The 24520-nt window shown below is 37.8% G+C and overlaps 1 protein-coding gene across 5 annotated transcripts in view; it reads left to right on the top strand.

The window, feature by feature from the left end:
• The window catches only part of LOC117412606 (glutamate receptor-interacting protein 2-like), an 89064-nt gene that overhangs the window by 19868 nt on the left and 44676 nt on the right, over nucleotides 1–24520 (top strand). Inside the window, exon 1 of one of the 5 annotated variants that reach the window (XM_058999612.1) lies at nucleotides 21106–21526. The exons of the other annotated variants lie outside the window; for them this stretch is intronic. Within the exon in view, the coding sequence (XP_058855595.1) occupies nucleotides 21487–21526 (40 nt within the window). The 5' untranslated portion in view covers nucleotides 21106–21486. Of the gene's footprint in view, nucleotides 1–21105; nucleotides 21527–24520 lie in introns of those variants that run through there. 5 annotated transcript variants of the gene reach the window in all.

The following is a 24520-nucleotide window of genomic DNA, read 5'->3' as shown; positions in this document are numbered from 1 at the left end:
TGCTGTCAAGCGAACCATCCCCCCCTCTGAATGACAGTCCCAAGCAACTAAACCTTGGAAGCAAGGTCCTAGCTTGACAGTCTCCACCTAGATTTGTTGGTCGTCCGACCAGTAGCGCCAAGGCCTCCACCCAAATTGGAAGCTCCACAAAAATACGATTCACAACCATGCATGCATGATCTTGCACCCCAAATGGTGATGCTTTTACAAGGCACTTGCGACTCCATTATCTCATTTTAATAATACATTCCACTCATTCATATAGGACGTGTTAATTAGAACTGCGACTTCTTGAATACTGTAATATGAATGAAACATCTTGACGGTGGCAATTGAATTAATTTTATTCCCCTGCATCTGGGTGGCCAGTAATAACCCTTCACATCAACCAGGCTTTACATATCATCAGCGGAGGATTTAATTTCCTTTTGAGCTGCAGAAATCCCATTTTCATTATTTTGAGATCCTGAAATGCATACACTTCAAGTCTGCCTTTTTCACTTGCAGCTTGGCCACAAAGGCTATTACTTTTCATTTTTTTCAGAGCTGGAAATCAAATAGATGGCAAGGGCTGTAAGAGATTGTAGTTATCAAGCTGGAAATATAAACATGTTTGACTTCATTGAAATGCAGTGTTATTTCTTTATATTGCCTTTCAAGTACAAACCTGGCAATAAGACTGAAATGTCATTCTACAATATTTGAGAGGTCAGACTCCCATTGGCACATGGGTGTCAATCTTAATTTTACAGAGGGTCGTATTGTATGTTTTTATATTTGATTACTCAAATATAAACTTTTTTTTAGCCTGTTTTCATTTTTTTTCCCCTTGACCTACAGTTGTGCTGGTGGATGACATGCATAACCTCCTCCTGCTGCAAGTAGAGCTGGAGCATGGTCCGTTTTTAAATTGAGATTGACAGGGTGGGGAGAAGGCAGGAGTAAGCTTGTGTAGTGTATACATAAATTGGAAAGCTTGTTTGAAATTAGTACACATATAGGAGAATTATGGCAAATTTTGCAACCCCAGTAGGGAACCCATTACATTTGCAACTTTTGCTATTGTAAGGATTCAGTTGAGTTCGATCAGATATGTATGTTGAAGCTTTTCTCAGTGGAGCAATACTGAACTAAACGATTGAAAATCACCTAGGTTTGAACATGTACAGTATATGATTCTGAATAAAGATGCAGGTCTTGGAAGCGCTTATTGGGTTTAAGACATGAGACATGGCAGACCATATAGTGGAATATTCAAGTGATCTGTCAAAGCTGTCACTGGGAGGTAAAACTTACAGGTGAAAAATTCTGTACTGTCACATCAAAGCAAGCTCAATGTTTAAACTGGCTTGACTTTATATTGTAATGGAAATTGCAGACACTTTGTGAAACCAGCGAATCAGCTTGCTGCCTACAGGCAGTCGCTTATAGTTAAAATTGTTGTTTTACCTGTGCTGTACAGCTTGTCCAACAACAGTCTTGTTCTTTCTTGATTTTATTTACTACCGCAAAGTGGATTTTGTTGTTTCCCAGTTGGAACAAAATGTGTGGATAGACTGTGCAGTCATGCCAAATAAAATAACAAATCATGACTAACTACTTGAACGCACGCTGTTTCTGAGAAACAATCATTACTAACGAGGGATGGACAGGTTTCCAGCACAGCTGTTCTGTATGTAAATATGCTATACTGTGAAGTATGGATTAAACACAATGCTGTGACATCTAGCATTTAACATGTCCAGCACTAAAATACTTTTAGTGTTCAACATATTCGGTAATGGCAAATGCTTGTAGTAGTGTGTTTTGTTATTTACTCATTTTGTGGCCCCATACTGTTGTTGCTGTTAAAGCGACAATGTTTCATTGTGATGGAGTTCTTTCTAGTACAGTTTTATATTTTGCATGGAAAGCATTACACCGGTCATTAATGTTTTTGCATATTTTGTTAAACAGTTTGACTAGCGCTTTTAAAATCTTGATAGCAACAATTTTGATATAAAAGCATTTCATATTAAAAATACTGTATAGGCAAAAGATCATAAACCTCTCTAAAGACAACATAGTTGGGTATTGCATGGCACAATGCATAAGAACAAAAGGGACTGGACTAATAATCGTCTAAATTCCTCCTTTACGCATCAGTAAATGATCAAATTCTGGTACAATTTTTCCTTTTCTAGAATTGTGAATTCCATTAGCCTTTTTTGCTGATGGAGCACTGCTGTTCAGTAGCAAAAATACACTGATTTTACTATAATAGAGATACAACATTAGAACATGGTGTTGGAGCCTTTGATTCTTAATGGGAGAAGCATTGAACCTTTATCGGATTTGATCTGATGATGTGCAACGTCAAGTATTGTTCAGAGGCAATCAACAGCTTCTTCACTCTGCAGTCAAATCAATTGTATTTATATAATGCTCTGTCCTTCTAACTCAAATTCATTATTCCAAAGAGGATGCTGTGTTGCTGCCATGGATTTCAAGGTGGGGAAGGTTAGCGGGTGTAGGGGAAGGCTTGAGCCATTCTCCAGATGAAACCACCTCTCAACCCTGTGCCCTTCACACTGCGGCTGACTCTCCCTGCTCTTCACTGTTCACCTCTCTGTTCTGTAACTGGCCCCAGAAGGCACGTCCATAGTGGGTGTGGTGACAGAATAAGTTATTGTTTCTATAGGGTCTAACCTCCCCCCTCTGAATGACTAGATAGCTGGGACTGTAGAAGGAACATTGTGCAATTGCATATTCCCTCAGGATCTAACCTTGTGGATAAAGAGATGGTGTAGCAGGACTAGAATCAGATGAGAAATACAGATGCGTACATATTGTGTTTTGTAGCCAGGCTGAGATGTTCTTGTTGGGATGGGTTATGGGATTTAATGAGCGGCCTGGAAATGGGATTTTCTCTTTTCAAAAAAAGACAATTCAATCTTAATATTTAAGCATTTTGAAACTATCAACTTTAGAGCGCTCAAGAGACATTGAAATACATTACTTAGTTTCCAGTTATTTCAAAATGTTGACAAATGGCTGTACGCTTGCCACATGGGTGTTACACAATACTCCAGTTCCACCCCCACCCCTCCACAAACATTTGACTGTCCCTATTTACAAGTCCTACATGTTGTCTTGTCTCTTTATTTTGTTAAACCTTGCTTTCTCTTTCTTGTGAATAGCCAGCTGATTAGCAGCTGTGTCCTGACGATAAAGACAGGCCTGTTATTATAAAGGGTGTCATTGTTCAGCGAGAAATTCCATTCTATAGAATGGCCTTTGTGGTTCCATGTATTGTGTTTAATTAGCAAGGAGTCTGTGATGCCAATTGCATAAATCAATAGTACTGTAATTACTGGTTTAGTCATACTATAATTGCCACCATGCTATTGACTTGATGTTGTAGCTTAAATTATTCTTTTGAATACTTATCTTTAAATATCTGTGCCGAGAGGGTTGTTCGCAATGTTGCATAGAATATATTTTTTCCACCCAAAATATTTATTTATTTTTATTTATTTATTTATTTGAAATACCCAAACCTGATATATTTTGGTATATACGCCTCCAGGGCCATTTTTATGATGTAAAAATTAAGCCGTAAAATTTGGAAAATAATTTTCTAAAATAGAGGAAAAAATAAGTCCAACTAAATCCAATCCTAGTTTGTGGGTCGTTTTTTTGTCTAAACTTCCTGTTTCTAGATGGCTTGTTTTCATTCCCATTTCTGTACTTGCAGTGAGGGTGACAATATGCTAGCCTGAATGCAATTCGAAATGTGATCTTGCCTTTCGATAGCTAATTGATGCAAAATGTGTGACTAACTTGAGTTGTTATTTTTAAGCCTGGCTGAAGGTAGAAACTTCGGCTTTTTAAATGCTTCTGCCTTATCCTACCTTAAATGCATCAGGTAGCGGTACCTTCAGACTTGCACTATTTAGACAGTGTGTCCAAAAAGATTTTAAATATTATAAAGTAGTTGAAATATGACATAGCCATTTTAAAGAGGGGTCCTTAGGTGTTGTTTGTGGCAGTGATTCTCTCTCTCTCTCTCTCTCTCTCTCTCTCTCTCTCTCTCTCTCTCTCTCTCTCTCTCTATATATATATACAGTGCCTTGCGAAAGTATTCGGCCCCCTTGAACTTTGCGACCTTTTGCCACATTTCAGGCTTCAAACATAAAGATATGAAACTGTAATTTTTTGTGAAGAATCAACAACAAGTGGGACACAATCATGAAGTGGAACGAAATTTATTGGATATTTCAAACTTTTTTAACAAATAAAAAACTGAAAAATTGGGCGTGCAAAATTATTCAGCCCCTTTACTTTCAGTGCAGCAAACTCTCTCCAGAAGTTCAGTGAGGATCTCTGAATGATCCAATGTTGACCTAAATGACTAATGATGATAAATAGAATCCACCTGTGTGTAATCAAGTCTCCGTATAAATGCACCTGCACTGTGATAGTCTCAGAGGTCCGTTTAAAACGCAGAGAGCATCATGAAGAACAAGGAACACACCAGGCAGGTCCGAGATACTGTTGTGGAGAAGTTTAAAGCCGGATTTGGATACAAAAAGATTTCCCAAGCTTTAAACATCCCAAGGAGCACTGTGCAAGCGATAATATTGAAATGGAAGGAGTATCAGACCACTGCAAATCTACCAAGACCTGGCCGTCCCTCTAAACTTTCAGCTCATACAAGGAGAAGACTGATCAGAGATGCAGCCAAGAGGCCCATGATCACTCTGGATGAACTGCAGAGATCTACAGCTGAGGTGGGAGACTCTGTCCATAGGACAACAATCAGTCGTATACTGCACAAATCTGGCCTTTATGGAAGAGTGGCAAGAAGAAAGCCATTTCTTAAAGATATCCATAAAAAGTGTCGTTTACAGTTTGCCACAAGCCACCTGGGAGACACACCAAACATGTGGAAGAAGGTGCTCTGGTCAGATGAAACCAAAATCGAACTTTTTGGCAACAATGCAAAACGTTATGTTTGGCGTAAAAGCAACACAGCTCATCACCCTGAACACACCATCCCCACTGTCAAACATGGTGGTGGCAGCATCATGGTTTGGGCCTGCTTTTCTTCAGCAGGGACAGGGAAGATGGTTAAAATTGATGGGAAGATGGATGGAGCCAAATACAGGACCATTCTGGAAGAAAACCTGATGGAGTCTGCAAAAGACCTGAGACTGGGACGGAGATTTGTCTTCCAACAAGACAATGATCCAAAACATAAAGCAAAATCTACAATGGAATGGTTCACAAATAAACATATCCAGGTGTTAGAATGGCCAAGTCAAAGTCCAGACCTGAATCCAATCGAGAATCTGTGGAAAGAACTGAAAACTGCTGTTCACAAATGCTCTCCATCCAACCTCACTGAGCTCGAGCTGTTTTGCAAGGAGGAATGGGCAAAAATTTCAGTCTCTCGATGTGCAAAACTGATAGAGACATACCCCAAGCGACTTACAGCTGTAATCGCAGCAAAAGGTGGCGCTACAAAGTATTAACTTAAGGGGGCTGAATAATTTTGCACGCCCAATTTTTCAGTTTTTTATTTGTTAAAAAAGTTTGAAATATCCAATAAATTTCGTTCCACTTCATGATTGTGTCCCACTTGTTGTTGATTCTTCACAAAAAATTACAGTTTCATATCTTTATGTTTGAAGCCTGAAATGTGGCAAAAGGTCGCAAAGTTCAAGGGGGCCGAATACTTTCGCAAGGCACTGTATATATATATATATATATATATATATATATATATATATATATATATATATATATATATAATTAATTAAAACTAAAGAAAGTCTGTTTGGGCTTACAGTCACTTCTCAAATCGATCATGACAAAGACCTGTTGTGTTGAAACGCGTAGTTCATTTTTGTTTGTTTGCTCGGTTTAGGAAGAAATACGTTTTAACTAATAACATCTTTTTTTTTTTAAAGACTACAGTAAATCTTGTCCTGATTTTGAATGTGCGACCAATTGGTCTTTTGGATTTTCTATAAATCGAGGTTGGTGGATTGATTTGAGAAGTGAACATAAGCCCAAACAGACTTTCTTTTGTTTTAATATACATTTGCCCTATATGGTCTTATATGCCTTATAAGCATTGCAGTGCACAGATGTTCTTTTTTCTATATATATATATATATATATATATATATATATATATATATATATATATATATATATATATATATAAGCTTGGTGAAATTAGTAAGAGACACCTACAGTGTCAATGGTATGTTTAGTATAATTTTTTTGCTTGCAGTCTACACTCACTACTGGACTTGCAATGATAGTCTAAATTTACTTCTGGTAAAAATGTATGGGACGTGGGTAGTTGGCTTGGGACCTGTCTTTGCGCTCCCGTTGGTGAGGTAGGAGAATGGATAATGTTGGTCAGTTGCCAGAGGAGTCCAGGCAGAGACTTCCAGACTGGGCTCTTGCCTCCAGGGTCCTGTAGCTTAGGAAGCATTGGTTGCTTTGGCAAGACTGGATAGAAAAGACGATTAGTTTAACAGCAGAACGGAGGTCGCCTGTTGATTTCAGCTCTTCTTGGGTTGAGCAATTCAAATTTAGACATGTCAAATTGAGTAAAAAAAATAAATAATAATAATAATAATGCTGTCAATCTGGTGTTTTGTGGTAATAAATGCCGCCTAGGATTCTTTTGGTGTTACAACCAGACAAAGTACTGTACTGCTTTATATATATATATATATAAAACACATACAGTGCTGTCATCCAATTTTGAAGCATTTACTTTCAAGAAATATACACAGTTGTGCATATGGTTTTTGTTTTAGACAGACAAGAACCAAAACGAATTCCCATCTCAAGTGGAAGGAAAATGCCTTTGTTATACCGTTTTTAACAATGACCCCTGAGAGATGGGGGAAGATCAATAGACCTGCATCGCACATGTTCACATGCTGCCCCAAAGATACACTCAAGCAAGCGTGTGCTGCTTTGAAAGAGGTTGCTTAGAATATTAGCGCCAGGGCAACTATGGAGCTTTGTAGCTGACATGACAACATATATGGGAGCATTATCATTCATACTCATGACAGTAGATATGCTTGCACTGTATACGTCACAATAATAAGCTGTAAACCTGTAATGGAGAGAGACTCGAATTACACTTGGATAAATACATGCGCTGTCCCCCATAATGGAGAATAACATAAAACAACCAATTGTACCAGGATGTAGCAATATTACACAGTGAGTGTTTTACATTTTAAAAGGCTGCTGCCTGCAGCAACAGAATTGTAACCTGCACAAAGATGAAATTTTATTTTATTTATTTGTTTTTTTTAAACGCGCTACTTTGGGTAAGCATTTTATTGCTTCTGTTATGTTTTATAGCAACTGGGAGTGCTAACCACATTTTCCTGAGCATTAGGAGTTGTACTTTAAACATTACTTACATTTAAACCCTGCCCGTTGGTAAGGCTGCAGATTTGTAAGACGCTTGGAGCTGTAAATAAGTGATGTCACAGATGTGTGCGTTTTTGTGTTGTATCAGTACTTGAATGCTTGTTTGGAAGTTGACAAAAGCAGGGAATAAAAACAACCTCTGAGTGCCACTAAAGCACACTAATTATGTTCCCTCACTGTAGAAACTGCCCACAACAGTAGGCATCCTCTGATCCCAAAACCAAGCCAATTGCGTCTTCGCACCCAGAAGTGTGACAGCAGATGTACAAAGGCCAGCCCTGCAGGTGTCTGCTTTCAGCTCAACTGAAATCAAAGTCGCCATAGTTACGTATTTATTCTATCTTGATGTCCTTTGAAAAAAGCAGAGGTAGTGGTGTAACATTTCTCTTGGAGAAACCAATGTGCCGCCTTCATATTGGATTCCCTTTCTCGGGGGTTATCAGTGAAGCACAGGAGGTATTTTATGTCCTGTGTGAATCATGCTTAACACAGCCTTTTACACATTAAATCATCCCTTCCACTCCTACTTCCACTAGAAAACTGTTGTGTCTTTCTAAATAGTAAAGAACAGAAGACTACATTCACTAATCAGTAGCTCTGATTGCTAAAATATAATACCTGATTGGTAGAATGTGTTTAAACTTTAAACCAATTCCATTTATCTTCCAAGCACAAGGGTTGGGCAGTCCTATATTGAAAGTGTTTTTTTCCAACCAGGTCCTTTTAATTATTTTATTCATCGTCAGTAGGGTCAACTTAAGTAAGGGACTGCCTGGAACAAAGACTTGCAATAGAATGGAGTAGAAGAGACAACAGTGATAGTCCTACTAGCATTATTCCAACAAAAGGCTTACTACAGTGCTCCCTTGCTATAAAACTCTTGATTATAACGCGTCTCGGATATAACGCTCCTACAACATGTCCCCCAATTCCCTATACTAGCGATTTCATGCAGTATTTCTACAGTAAATACAGTACCAGTGCTGTTCAAACTGTAAACAGCTTCTCAGTGTAACTTCCGTTTCTGTCTCTCGCTTTTGATACAGTATCTGAACTGAAGAAAAGCTGCGCTGGCACTTTATAACAGAGACATCTTATTCAGCATTCGTTTTATAACTAAATAAATATTAGGCCTATTGCATGATTATCTTTCCTAATGTATTTACTTTTTTTCTCGGGGAGACAAGGCGCTTCAGCCCTGCTCCGGCAGCCGAACCTGGGGCAAGTCCATTCCATCTTCCCCTCTCTCGACCCGCTCTCCTTTTCGCACTTGGTGTGCTTGTCTGTCGCTTCTAACTGAATTCCCGACCGCCGTTTAGCCAGGCTATTTTATAGGTTTAAAAACTGCTCATTAAAATGATCCACGAGTGGAAATGTTAACTTTCTTTTTTTCTGTAAAAAATATAGCATTGATTTACATGGTGTTTTGTGCATGGTTAATTCACGTAAAGTTAAATTTTTCCTTTTCTATATGTGCATTAGAGAGGGAGTTATTTTGTATTTTAGTCAGATGTGTGTTGTGTGTCCCGCGGTGACCCCCACCCCCTCCCCAGTTTATAATGCGCTTCGGTTATAACGCTTATATTGTGTGTCCCCAGAGACCCGCCTTAATTAGGTAGCTACATATAAACCGCTGTATTTTGCCCCCCCCCCATAATACCACCTATGGAGACAAGGTTATGTGACTTAAGCATTTCTTTTTACTATACATCATCTTATATTCTTGTCCTGTGAACAAAGCTTGTAATTTTAATAGATTGTGTTGTGCCTTGTAGCGCATGATAAAGCAGTGCTAGTTCACCAATCGAAGCTTTCATGTCACTGCTTATTCATGCCTTCAGGAAATGCCTTGGTCAGCACAGTCTAAGAGAAATAAGGACAGAATGTTAATCATAGAATATTATCATTATAAAGCAATAGTCCCTAAGGCTTTTAAAATTCATTTCCTACCCTGTTGGCTTCACTTCACACCTCTCGCCTATTGTGCTTGCAAACTTTTATATTTTCTTCACTTTTAAAAAAATATTCTGAAAGTAAAGCACGATAGACTACCAGTCTTGCTCCGGTTTTGGTCCTCGCCTATTGGAGTAACCATAAGCGTCTGCTGGTTAGAAAGAGACCCTTTCTGGTTAGAATCTCTCTTAACACCCCTCTTGTATGCTTCTAGTTGTGTATTTGCTCAGTTTTTCTATGGGGGTTACAGTAATTGGATAACTGACGGTTTAAATAAGGTGTAGGAAAGTCCTGTAATGGAGGCCAATCCACCTATGGGTTTATTGGATGATGTACGAACTGGTCAGAGGTTTCATTAGTTCAGTTTAATTATTAAGGACAGATGAATCAAAGTTGCTGACCCCTGGTTTAAGTGAACCCAATACACAATTAATTTCTATGATCCATTGAATGACCCATTTTTTACAATGGCATGTAATGGGAAGATGTCCTCCTAGAAAGCGAATATTGCTTCGTACTATGAAAGAGAGAGCACTAGATTGATAAAACAAAGCTTTATCCCTGTCCGAAGTAGCCCAGTCTTTTAGTCTGAGACTTCAAAGCTTATGCTTTATGTATTACTGTATGTTCTGGCTGTTTCTTGCAGCTTTTGTAAGACAGACTCCCCAGGGCAGGGAGAAGCAAAATGTATTTAGCTTCATGCTGTCAGTTGAACGCTTGTTTGCTGAACCAAATGCTGCAAGGTAAACTGAGAGATACAGGGCCAGGGATGTTTTGTTATGTCTTAAGAAATAATAGCCAGAATATTGCCAATAACTCATACCTTAAATCGATTCCAAAGAAGATTGTTGAGTTGACTGTACTTGCAGACATAAACCACATACTAGCAATCTGGTCTAGTGGCCCCTCCCAAAGTAGAAATTTCTTTTGACCCAAATTGAAGCAAAAGTGTAAGCAAGCCACTTATCAAGGGAGTGAAAATGATATAACTTTAAATTAATGTTCAAATTGCCATCTCAGATGTAAGTCTATTTAACCCCAAAGGAATGTTGCAGTACAACAAATATTGTGCAATTACATCTTGAGTTATCTTGCAGTCAAGAGGTAGGTATGGAATTGCAGTCTCATGTAAAGGTATTTTTGCTGAGAACAGCAATAATTAAACTGAACTAATGATACCGAATCCGTGCAAGAACCAGAGAACTCTTAAGATTACAGCCCATCAAACTTCAAGAACCTTTCTCATTTTCTAGAACTTTCACCCAGGTCTTCAATGTATACTGGCCATTTCATTCTGTTAACACAAGGACAACAATGTCTCCAACAGGATGAAAGTTCAATTCCAAAGTGGCCAATTTCAGGCAGTTTCATTTTCTAGCATGCTGCCTGGAGTGCTGGGTTACAACTTTGAAGTACATCTCTAAATGAACCCAAACCAAGGGTTGATTCTTTTTTCATGACCTAAACAATGGCATATCTAAACACCAGTGCTGTTTGGCAGCCCAACATCAAACTCTTTCCACTCTATCTGTATTGTGTGTTGTGACTCTAATAAGATGGTCAATAAAGCACCCCATGGGGAAACACCAGCGACATTATTATAGAGTTGTTTGGAGCTGATCAGTAACCCCCCTCCCCATGTTTTTTCAGGGATGATGCACTTTGCACCTACTTTAAAAATACCCATCTAACACACTGGTCTGTCTGCCAGGGTTCATTCAGCTTTTTAATATTGATTGCTCCGAAGAATAGAATTTCAGTTTGAATCGTCAAGCTCCTGAGTACCGGTATTGTGATCTCAACCAAACCAATTTTGAGATGTAAAGAACTTGAGATCGTTCAGCTTTGGATCTCAACATTACTAAGACCGCACTGACACTTTCAAAAAGAAAACAAATTCTCGGATGCATCCAGTGGGTGGTATTTGTTTCCTCCCTCACATCTGCTGCATGTTAGTTTCCGATGCATTTTTTTTTTTCTTGCTTTTGAATAAACAATTGTCCTAAAAATAAGGGAAAGCAGTTAAACCACTAACTGCAGGTCATCCTTTCTGGAACTGGTTACAGATTAGTCATTTCTCAATAAACAAGACATCTGCTTAGATAAAAGCTGTAAAACCAGAAAGAGCCACAATTATAATCATAGACCGCTGAACAACGTTTCTTTGGAACAGCATTTACTATTGACTAATATGTTTTATTGTATAGCTGTACAATATAGCAGACAACAGAGAAATTATATATATTGTTTTGTTTTTTTATGTACTGTATATATAAACCTTATACTTCTGGCATTGATCTCATGCTGCTTTCTTGCTGCGAGGGAGGTATTTGCAGCTGTGCTTTCTTCAAGTTGTATTGAAATTCTGAATACATGCTGTTGCTGCTGATGATGACTGATCAGGATGGAACTGCCTGTATTCTTTTAAGGCACATGTAACATTTAGTGCAGCTGCAGTTTGTCAAACCCTAAATGCAATAACCTGATTTTCACAACTTCTATGATAATGTTGCACCAGCAGAACCAGTCTCGCATTTATACATGCCTATCTCTGTCAGTGCCTGTCTGATTTTGGTGGTGCATTATATTTTGCCTTAACATTTTTAAATGTTAATTGGTTGAATTTATTACAGCACAGTACAGCATATCTGTCCAGTATGCTGTGTGCATGTGGTGTGTGTTTTCATTCTGTTTACTTTAAGAAATGAGTTGTGTGCCACAAACTATCTTTATTTGGCACACAACATTTTGGACCGTCTTTTGCAACGTTTAGAATACATTGATTCATCGGCTGAAGACAATCTGATTGGGTGTTAGTTCCTCAGGGCGGGTGGAGTTGGGGTTAAGTTGTTGCATCCACTGACTTCTCAATTTGTATCTTTGAAAATAGCCGGGCAATGTTTTAACAGTGTTTGTTGGGTTAATGAGAGGGTTATGAGATGAAATACTGTGTCAGTTTAGAAACACGTTCTGTGAGAGCTATTTTTAATTTAATGACTCATAATGCCTGACAACAGGGATGGGGGCTGGAGTTGAGATGAACTGAGTTTGGTTGCAATATATATGAGAGCTCTGATCAAAGCAAAGGGGAAAAGTAAAGAAAGTATCCTTTTGAAGTGGATATAGTTGAGGCACCTGTATGTACATGTATACTACACTTCTAGAGAACCACTTCTCCAACTGCATTGAAGCTTGGTTAATAAGTGATTCATTGTATCATAATCTGGGGGTGTTAGGACGTGCCTTGTCTTTAGGTCAATACGTATGTCGTACATACATTCCTGCGTGTTATTGAGACCTACTTTTTCATTTTACTGATGACTCTAATGTTGTATTTACAGCCTTTGTGGGCAATGTACATTATTTTACTACCATATTGGTTTAGTTCAGTTATTTTTTTCGTGGAAGCATATCAAAACATGTCAGTAGGATTGTGGGTAGTGATCATGCTGCCTTGCCAAAGGACACTTCACTCATGATTTTAAGAAGGGTTTTGTTGTTCCTGCATTCATATGACAGGACACAGAGTATGTACTGTTTTTGTCAAGCTGATAAGTTGTATTTCAGACATGGCCTTATACGTTTGATCAGTTCGTCAGTTTCTCGATGACCCAGGCTCATGCCAGGTAGCTCTTTTCATTGTCCGTTCATAATATGATTATGCTGGGGCAACTGAGGCCTCTTCTTCTGAGGTCACATATGCAGTACTATCTCTTGATGCCATAATTCAGCTCAGCATGGTTGTAGCACTGGGGTTATTTTGGGTGCATGTAATCAATAGTTAGTTCTACAGGGTCATCACCATTTACTGTGGCTTGAGCTGGAATTGAGGTTGGCCTAAACATTGCTTACTTCTAAAATATCACGAAAATCACACTAAAGCCAATTCTTGATCACATTTGACAATATTTGGGGGGTCTGTGGCTTGACCAACAATAACCATATTAAAGCTTGTCTTTAGATACAAAAAACAATCAATTAAAGCTCCCAGTTCTCACAGTTATTATACAGTACAACACTGTAAACAGTTCGCAGCCTGCATTTTTGTTTTTATATATTAAATATGTGAATTTTCCAACAAATCTACAACATATGCTATTCAATATAAGCATGGTGCTTTTTTCTGAAGGAAATAAAACCAGATCTAAACATGGTGCACACAGTTAACGTCTGAAATGTTTTTCTATGGGTTTATTATTGGGGGGTCGAGCAACCCTCACCCTTTGAGCTAGAATAGCCCTGTACCAAGTAGCAAAGGAATACTCTCAAAGATCATAAAGGTAAAGAAATAACCTAGTGCATCTTGCCTGTAACGCATTGCCATTTCATATGATGTCTCACAGTTCATATACGAAAGCTGCACACGTCATTCTAAATGTGTATTCATTTTTAGTTAAGAGCACAGTTTTCTGCAAACTTATCTTTTAACAGTTTGAATATGAAACAGAATTTTTTTTTTTAGCCATAGAAAGATTTACAAATATTCTTGAAATAACCTTGTGAATAGGCCCAAATATGACAAAACCTACCCTGAAATGCGTAAGCCAGTTCCATATTTAGCAAAGGCTTCAGTCATCCTCTCGCCTTCATGAACACTAGATTTAGCAACACTGCTTAATGGTCCAGGTTTAAAGTTTGGATTAGCCAGTTCTGTTGGTGCCTATCTTGTGCTTCAGATGGTTCCTAGTCTGATGTTAAAGATGTTAAATGAATAATCCTCTGACACTTCAAAGAGCTCACTCAAGACATGGGAAATGAAGGGAGTGACGGTGGAACATGATATGCTATTTATTTGTCTCGTTCAAGTGGCAAGGGGCCAGTATATCAGTCTGTAGTTGTTTTTTTTTTTAGTCTCAATAAATCTTATAACCGAGCAATGTTTGTATTCAGAGTTTATAGTTTTCGTTCTGTTATTCAAACGTGTTAGAAGCAGCCCGGAGAACATTTTCTTTGCATGTTATGTGTAAGCTTTTTTTGGCTTTAAATGCAGCTCTTATTTTGCCTCGGTGAACCACTCATTGTTTGATTAATCGTCCTGATGCCCTATTGAAACCTCACATGTATATTATAGTACTAGTATTTTAAGAGTTTCATGAAAAGTTTGTTTTGCTTCTTGCTTTTTAATAAGATTCCCTTTTGTTTTTATTTATTTTTTGAGAGGTAATTACTACAGTATGTATCATGATATGCATGTTTTCTGTTGTATTTGAAGAGCTAACACTTTTTGTATTGTTATTTTTAAATAATGTTGTTCTCAATACATTTGATTACTGTTGGATATCAAGTGGTTGCACCTCTAATGCTAATCTCTACCTATAATTTTTCTGTGGTCTGGTTCACTCTTGCACTATGTAAAAGTACAACTGCAGTGATGAAAAAAGACTCCATTGAATAGCAGTTTGATCCATTCCTGTTTTTTTAACAGGTTAATAAGACGCACCTGTTACTGATACACTATGGCTAATCAAGCTCGTAGTAAAATCTGGGATGGATGAAACTGCTATGCGTTTGGAGTCTTATTTCTAGCCCTGAAATGCATATGTATTGTATAAAAATGGTGGTATTTCAAATGAATGCGTTATAGTTCATTTACTACTTTTAGATTATCTTTAAATATGTTATAATAGCACTTTGTTCAATGTACTCCTATTAGATTGTGCCACATGACTCTTCCCTTACAACCCTTGATTTCCAGCTCCAAACTTTCAGAATTGAGTGAAGTCTCTGCACACTAAGATATTTTGCCCTGGATTGAATGTGTCTATTTTATATTAAAAGATTTATACACTTCTTTTTTAGTAGACACCACCCCACCCCAATTAACCCAGTTCTAGAAGCTGATCCTCTGGAGTTCTGCATAACCAATCGACTACTGCTTACTACATGTCTGATGGTAATTAGTCTCATTCTCGTATATTCCATGTTCTTTAGGGGGGAGGCTGGCAGTCGAATCCGTCAATCAAAATTTGGAGTTACCAAAAGTTGAAAGGTGAGGCCAAGTGCCAAAACCAAATCAGCCAAAAAGCTGTCCTTCATTCCTTCAACTGTTTTATATAATAACAATCTTGTTTTTAAATTACGAGTTGCTCTGACTGAAATTGTCAACAGCCAAGGCACACTTCCTGAGCTCCTACATTTGCCAATGAGAATTATTTCTTTTGTTTTTAGTTTTAGAAATAAATAAATCGCATGGATATATTATTTGTGCTAATGAAGATCACACGAGTGAAACCGCATTCCCCTACACATGTCCAGTGTGCCCTACAGGTTTGTTTTTCATTTGCTTTGGTATAAATTGAACATAAGCTTGCTTGACATATGGAAGCATTGTGCTGTGCAAAAGATTTCCATATCCGAGCAATGCTGGGTGTCGGCAAACCCCTGAGGTCTTATGGAGGTGGGTGTAATGCACCTTTGTCCCTTGTGACCTTGACCACCCAGGAGGTCCCCAGTGACCCATTATGGCATGCCATCCAAAGATTTTCATCTGTATCTTAGGGTCCAGTTGGATGTGAACCAATTAACCACAGAAAACTCTGGGGTATCAACTGTGCACAAAGCTACCCCAGCATAAAGAAATACATCTTAAGAGACTTCCTTAAGGCATTATGCACCATTCCAATTCCTCTGCAATACTGATCATTCTAAACACTGTTTCGAAGAGAAGGCTTTGCCAGTATCTTGCAGGTTACCCTAAATGACAAAACTTTAAATAAGACAATCTATATAACCTGCTGGTATTCATTATAAGTCTGTGACCATTATTTTCATCTTAAATTATGTATATAATTACCTGCGTAAGGTACATAAATTGCATTCCTCTTTTGAGAGAGCATACAGTAGAAATCCTTAAAACAATTATAAAGTAACCAGCAACTGTGTGCTGTTGAATTTTGCATTTTGTTGTAACTCATTACGGTAAGGAGGATGCTGAAATCAAGATACGTCTTCCTCTACTACAGTTAGTGTTTTTTTATTGGTAGTGCAGCGAAGCACACAAAACTGTCCCTGGTGCAGTTTCTCAATGACACCGGTCATATCCAGTAGTAATTGACCTCTATGTCGAAGCTCAAACTTCTCTAGAGAAGTCTGATGTGAATTCCTTGCCAGGTTGTATAACCTACTTTATCTACCTTGTTATAGAAAGAAAAACAGTTTGGGAATTGTCAAGCAGTTTAACCCTCCAAAAAGTGTTCAGAAACAACTTTAAATTGTTCTGCAGGCCAACATCAAATCTTGATCAAAACATTTGATCAAAATGTCACTTCTGATAAAATAGTCCATAGTTAAAGCTATTAAAATTAAATTGTGTTCCCTAATACAATAGTACCTCTTATCTGAAGACGGAACATGAAAGATATTACTGCTTCCTAACAATAAAGCTGTTAATGTTACAACCCTAAGTCCAATCCACACACAAGGTTAATTAAGGGGCTTGAACTTGCTTACTGAATACTAGAAGTAGGGGAATGGATCTGTCTTTCTGTTTTGTTATATACTATTAACACCAGTGCACTGTGTGTGTGCTTGAGTACAGTATGTTAATTTTAATTTCAAAAGTTTGCCTTTCAGCGCTGCTGCAAATCCCCTCAAATGAGTATGCCACTCGAAGTAGGGGCTGAATCTAACAGGATTAATTGTGGTAAAGGAGATTTGAGGTTTTATAAGAAATGCCAAGCTTCTCGGAATACTCAAAGGTGGATTAGTGTGGTAACTCAACTACTGTAGCTATGTTTACTACTAAGAAGCTTGGGGGCTACTTTTATACAGTTATTTAATTATTTACAATAATTTACAATTATTTAGTGTGTGTGCTAGGGTTGTAGAGTCCCACATTTTAACATTGAAAAGTATTTACGGTAACACTTTAGGTATCTGTTATAAGTGATTATAAACAATCTATAAACATGTTATTAATTATAGACTACGATTAGAAATACTTATACACTTTGCCGTTGTTTTTTTGTGTTTTGCTATTGTTTCTGATCACTTATAATGGATACCTAAACTAAAGTGTTACCGTACTTACTTGGTGTCTGTTTACGACACTCTTCTACAGTGCACTCTCCTGCTGAATCAGAAAGGTGGTCCACTTTACATTCCCTTACAGCTAGTGTTTAGTTTAAGCTGTAAGTAAAGCATGCAAGATTCCCCTCCCTTTTGAAATCAGCTTTCCGTAGTGCTACTTTGAACAAAACTTTATAAATTACATCTAGAGCTCAGGAAACATACAGCTGCGGCCAAAAGTTTTAAAAAAAATATATGAACATAATTGTAATTGAGATTGGTTCAGCAAATTCAAAAGTAAACCTTTATACTGCTCCAGGCATGGGATTTGAGAGAGAGAGAGAGGCTTATCTGTTCTTTGCAACTGGTGGCTAGTTCAGTTGTCCAATAAGAAATTCGCTTTTCACTGCCATATTCTTTCAAACCCCTTACCATAGCATTGATACAGATTACACATGTTTTTCACAAATCTTTTTACTTCATGTTTACAAACTCTTAAAGTCCCTTTAAATGTCCCCAGGGATGCAATGTTTTTTTTCTCACACACAAACATTTGTAGTTCTTACCTGGAAATAATGACACTTGCATTAGAACAAATTTAGCAAGTGGTACAAAATTTGTGTGAAACTTTTTTTTTTTTTTTTTTTTTTTAATGTAATCTTACAATTGAATTCCTGATTCACATTATGTTTATAGAAATGTGTTTGCATATATAGAATACATCAGTTGTGCATCTGGGGATGATGATCGTGGAATGCTTCTGGAGTATTGAATCTTCTGTGACTCTCCCATGCTGTGTTTTTCACAGAAGCAGATTGTACAATTAGGCATAGGCAAGCATTTAAAGCCACAGCAAAAATAATTTTGTTCTATAGCCCTTGAACTACATTGTTGGCATTATTAGTGTGTAAAACAGGTTTAGTGTCCTATTGGAGGATTTCAAAATTAATTTTGTATTTATTTCTCTTGAAAATATGGATCAACTCTCCAGCTAATTTATATTTAAATCCCAGAGCACTGCTTCCCTGGGTGATTTGAAGAAGTTGTTTTTTGTGACCCAAAAGCAGCTTTACAAGTTTGGCTTGATTTGAGATTTTATATATATATATATATATATATATATATTATATATGTGTGTGTTTGTTTTATGATATAATGTGAATATAAACTGTATGTTCTATGGCTGTAGGGTGCAGTTTAAGTCACACAACATTTGTTATAAGATGGTGTTTTTTTTTGTTCCCCCCAACGATCAATACAAAGCCCATTAGCATTCTAGAAAGATGCCGTCAAGTCCATTGTCAAATGTATGGATTTTTTGGTATCATTACTGGAAGGAGAGCAGACTTGCAGTTGTTATTTTTTTGCTGTTATTGTCTGAATTTGTGAAGAAGCAGTGGTAGCACAGAGGCATTTACAATGTTACAGAACCATTGGAAGAATAGTTCCACAGTGCACCAATATGTTTGCATAATAATCCATTGCAGTGCCGTGGTTTAATATCAGGACACAACTATAAGAAACTAAGCAACATGAGTAGAACCACCAACAGACACTGTATTGCCACCACAGAATTTTGAATATTGGGTGTTCTCGCTACCTCTAAAACCATGCAGTGTGGCTGAGATGCACAAGCTGTTTTGCAGTTTAGTACCGTAGATCGCTGGATATAAACCAATGCGTTTTTATACCCTCAGATTCTGTGTTTGTCAGATAGTCGGGTGCCTGTCAAGTTAATGCATAACAAAGCCTGTAACTGGTATAGGAATTGAGACCTCCAGAGATAAAGCTGGCAGGGAGCCCGTGAGATGAGAATGATGGAGTGAGAAGTTGAAGGAAATCAGGGGAAAAGTGTGTGAGTTGAAGACTGAGCGGATGAGAGCGAGGGTGTCGTTTTTATGATGAATGGACAGACAGGTGGGATGGTAATCTAGCCGGTAACTCTGATACCTCTGTGCTGCACTGTAGGGAGTGGGCTCTGGACACTCGCAGATGAATGAAAAGCGACTAGCTGCAACATCTATGCAAGAGTGAACCCACAAGGTTGCTTGTGAACACTTTTAAGGGGGAAGGTGGGTTTGTGGGCTATTCTCATGTGTATATTTTAAAGGTCCTGCATAGGAAATTAATACCAAGCCATGTCTGGACAAGGAAAGCTCATCAAAGCTTAGTCATCGTGGGACACATTTTCTTTCAAGAAAATATTTTTCTTCTAGTTTTAAAGCATGAAAGAAGTTTTATGTATGTGTATGTAGATAGATAAGATATTTTAACTGAGCATTTTCATTTTATATGGGATGACCACCAAAAATTTTCAGTGGAATGTCCATGTGCTACGAATTAACTAGTTTGAACTCTGTGTTTTTTGTCTTTGTCCATGGGGTTAAAATAACATTAACCAGACTAATTTTAGCTGCATTTGGTTTCCTTCAAATGGTTAAGCACCTTTCTTGATCTTGAGTGGTTTTTTATGCAGGTTTATTTTTCTTGAGGAATATGGAATGCTGAATTAATATAGAAACTGCATAATTACTATCTCTTTCAGCCTTCGTTTGTCCACTGGTGGATGAAAGTCTGCCTAATTAATCAGCCTCCACTGTAATCAATTGCACTCCTGGAGAATTTTGCACTACATCTTGATTGGTGTATTTTGTTCTCTTATTCATCTGTCGTTTTATTCTCCGGGCCTGATGTCAAACCCAATGACATTCTCTGTCATATGAGACATATTTTTTCCAACATATTCATGACTTCTGTTGTTTTCTTTGTCTGTTTTTTTATGTTTGATACCAAGTATACATCTTTCCTAGACATGCTAAGCCATGAAATCTGGTTTTGGATATCACAAAAACAGCTGGTTACTGCATTTATTACAAAGAGATTTCTGAATAAATGCGGCCCGCTGGGTGTATGCTAATCTATTTATTCCACCACGAAGGGGCATTTGGTCATGCCTGCAGAAACATAATTGTAGGCTCTGGGCTCATTTTTAAATAGTTTATTTTTTTCATTATTTCATTTTAAATTGCTTATAATTTATCTGCAGATGAGATACTTTGTTTGCTTAATCTACTGCTATCTGATCTTGACAAAGCCTTTACGTTTTGCCAGTGGATTCAGATGTTTGGGGACTTATGTGGGCTGGCCTATGCTGATGCAAGGGGGCAGGGCTAATAACTCAAGCCCCACTGCCTGGGACTGTGTGCATGGGGCTGCTTCAGATATAGATTACTGCTTCTACTGCAGTGTGTCTGTGTGTATGCGTATTTGTGTGTGGGTGATTTAATGCCATGGATTGGAAAAACCAATAGCATTACCTGAAAAGGGTCACAGGGAGAAGGACACTTTTGCTTTTTTTCCTTTTTTTTTCTTATTTTTTCTTTTGGTTTTGCATTTTGCTGCATTTTGAAGAAGTATGTGCCAAATGAACCAAGAGAGAAGGAAACTCATGCAGTGTGCCTTAGCATTGTTCCAGCTCCTCTGGACCTGAACAAACTTCAATTTGCACATGGACCTTTTGATGATTTTTGTGAAGCTATAGAGAAGAGAGCAAACTGACTAAGGCTGGGTGTTTTAGGGAACTTTTTAAAAAATTAAAAAAAAAAAAAAATTTTTAGACATAGAACGAATAACTACCATCCATTTAAACAAAATAATTTCTGTGATTTTCCCATTTTATACAAGGGGATGTAGAAAATAACTATATGTGTTTACTGTTTGTAAAATAGTACAGTCTGGCACAACTTGCTATTGATGGACTCATTCATTTTAGCATTGGAGATGTTTCTGACAACAGTTTATATGTACTACAGGAGAAGGTCAAAGTGCTTAAGTTTTTACAAGGTGAATTTTAATTGCTGGTAGATGCAGTGGGTTCTGCCTGGAAAAGAAAAAAATGGATTCATGAGGAGGGAAAATATCAAGAAGAACCGTGATTTGTGAAAAGCAGGTTTTTCGGTGTGAAGTGGGACTGATTGAAGCAGCCAAGTGCTGGGACACTGCACCAGGGCCTGTCTGACAGGGTGGTCTGTTATTGCAATTAGCTGGATGTTTTGATAGACAATAGCAGGCATGCTGTGCGGATTGAGAAGGGAACTGCAGTCCGAATTTGGTAAGTTTTTCAGTAGATGCTTTGTGCTGTTTAAAGGGAGCTTTTTGTATTCTGCATGTAGTTGTAGTGCACACAGTATCTGTAGCACATTGGTAGTTCCAATAGCCTATTCAGAACGCAGAGTTATGTCAATGTTGGTCAGTCAGATTTTTTTGTTTCATGTTAACTATCATTCAGCTTGCCGTTTTCACTTCAGGGTAATGATGGAACTTTCATCTTCAAGAGTGAAGGGAATGTTCTAGAAAAAACACTAAAAATATTTACACATTTTTAAAGTATTGACCTTGTGTCCGATTCACTAACTATACAAAGTTTATTACCATTGTCTCATGCTGTTGCTATCTACAGTTCTTTCATTCATTTTGTACCTCAGTCTTATTACCTTTCATAAGCTTTAGCAAAAAGCTGGAAACAATTATGCCACATTGTATTTCTTAAGGTCTTCCCCACGGATGTGAAGTTCTATTGAAGAATAATTCACTTCCTCAGGAAGGATTGTTTCTCTTAAACGCTAGAAAATGATGGTACATGTGATAGTCCTGATGGACTTTTTTTTTTTTTTTTTTTTTCTGTGGAATAAGATAAAATGAGAATTTAATGATGGCCCATTTTGATACTAGTCCAGGTTTTATCTGTTCAAAAGGTGGCAAGGAGGTCTGTACACTTACTGTAGCCCATGATTCATCCTTTGGCTCTCCTGATGTTTATATCAAAGCAGGTTCTCTGGGGTTTTATCGACTTCTTCTGACAAACCATTTATATACATGTAGTGCTCCCCCTTCATAACGATATAGTGTTGGGAGCCATGGTCACGAGAAATGGGAGCCTTGACCAAACCACACATTATAACTGGTTCCCCTTATAAAGGGAGAGCAGTCCCTGAACGACTGACGTGGACACTGATCACATACAACAGGGGTGACCATGGAAACCAAAAAATAATATATTAGTGACATAATTAAAACAAAAATACCTATACTCCACCATTTACGTCAGTCCTTGGTTAATATATTCCCAGTCAGATTTGATCATTCAGGCAAACTCAGACATGTTGGTATTTTGCCTCTGGAGTTCAATTCAAGCAGTATTTGTTCTAAATATTTGTCCCAGTATTAATTTAGAACTTGATGTATGCCCATTTTAAATAAGTGACTATATAGATAAACTTTCTCAGGTTTGCTAATAACTGCGGGTCTCTGTATCACGGCTCAAAAAAAGCTCATGTGATCCCATCCAAAATCTAAAGTCAAAGATTAGCCTATGATGTAAGTTAAGAAAATGGGATGGTCTAAAAATAGAACTGCAATTCCATAGACATTTAAACAAGTACATACTGCCACCATTTATTTTATGTTATATTAGTAAATATCTACGACCCAATACCTTTAATAAATCGAAACAAACAGCCTGTCCGTTTTCTGATAGATTATATTTGCTTGTACAACAGTTGTACTGACATTAATTTGCTTCCTTTGTTTAATTTTACTTTATTTCTTTATATAACACCTACTGGTTACTGACATGAACACCCCAGGGCTCTAAGATTGAGAATTTGGCCAAATTGTGTGTTGGTTTTGTGAAAAGGACAAGTGTCCACTGTGGACTGTTACAGAGACCACTACATTCTTTCTTGAGCTGGGTTTGAATGAAGGTTTTTGGAGGTAACAGGCATCACATAGTTCCTTTTGTAGTGTTGCTGAGTATGGCTTTCAGCATGGAAAGCACAAAGTAACTCCAAAGGCCATCTGTCAAGTTATTATTTTGCCGCTTGAACCCAAAAGGTCACTTTCAAGGCATCTTAAAGGGCCCCAGTATTTTGACCTCATTCCCCAGGGCGTATTGTATTTAACATCATGTTAAACCTTAACATTAAAAATTCACAGGGTAAAGGTGCACTATCTTTCTTAGCAGTGTTGTGTTGATGGCTCTTGTAATTTAGGCCTACACTTCACCAGATAGCCCTTTTTAAATAAATTTGACTCATAATTGATATCCCGTGACGTGACCTGACCCTGCATGGCATTTGGGTTACACAAGTCTTAATTAACTGGTTGAACTTCCAGTATTCCGTTGTTGCCAAGAAATATTGATGGGTTCTGTTATCTGCATGAGACTCCTACTAGATGAATCCTGCAGTCTGTGGAGTTTCTGTGCATCTTTAATTTTACCATCTTGCATATCATTATCACCACTATAGCAGTATTCACAGCATAATGCAGTTTAGGTAAAACTATAAAGTTAAGTGAAGTAGGGAAACAATTTAGTTAAAAGCTTCACCAGTGATTTCATTTTACAAATAGAAAAGTTTAGTGCACATACTGTAGTTTTTAAGCAGGTAGATGATCCATAATTCTCTCTTGTGCTTTTAAAATATGTTTAGTTTAAAATGTCCAAGGAGTCCATTGTTGAAAGGCCACTCATCTCCACAATGGAGTCTTTCATACTGTACATAAGAACATTGTATCACATTATGTGCTTTAGGTAGTGCAAAAGGCTGTTGCCATTACAGCTGTATGTTTAAGAGGTACTTCATGCATGTTTGCTTTTTGCATGTAATGTGTTCAGTTGGGATCCACAGTTGTCTAAGGCATTAGGCTTTCCCCAGCCCAGACATGTAATATGATCTGCTTCTGATCATGCTGGGAATGTGACAGGTTTCCTGATCTGGAATGTGCTAGCTTATGGATAATCCAATAGGTGTTGGCGCGAGGGTGGATGTCCAGAGTGGAAGGCTTCATATTGGAACTTGAGATTTTCCACACTAGTGTAAGCCAGGCTGCCAAACCAAGGAGAAAGTATTGACGAGCAACAGCTGGAGGGACGGAACTGAACTTTAACCTTATTACTGCCTGAAATCGGATCAAATGAGCTTCAACACGGCATGTCCATTATTAGGGGCAATCGTTTATATGGTAGACATTTTGAGCCTTTCCTGAAAGATATATCATATATATTTAATTATACAGTACTACTGTATGCGAGGGCATCTCCAAC

Source organism: Acipenser ruthenus, chromosome 25, assembly GCF_902713425.1.
Source record: "Acipenser ruthenus chromosome 25, fAciRut3.2 maternal haplotype, whole genome shotgun sequence".
NCBI lineage: Eukaryota > Metazoa > Chordata > Actinopteri > Acipenseriformes > Acipenseridae > Acipenser > Acipenser ruthenus.
This window is presented reverse-complemented; position numbering and strand designations above follow the sequence as displayed.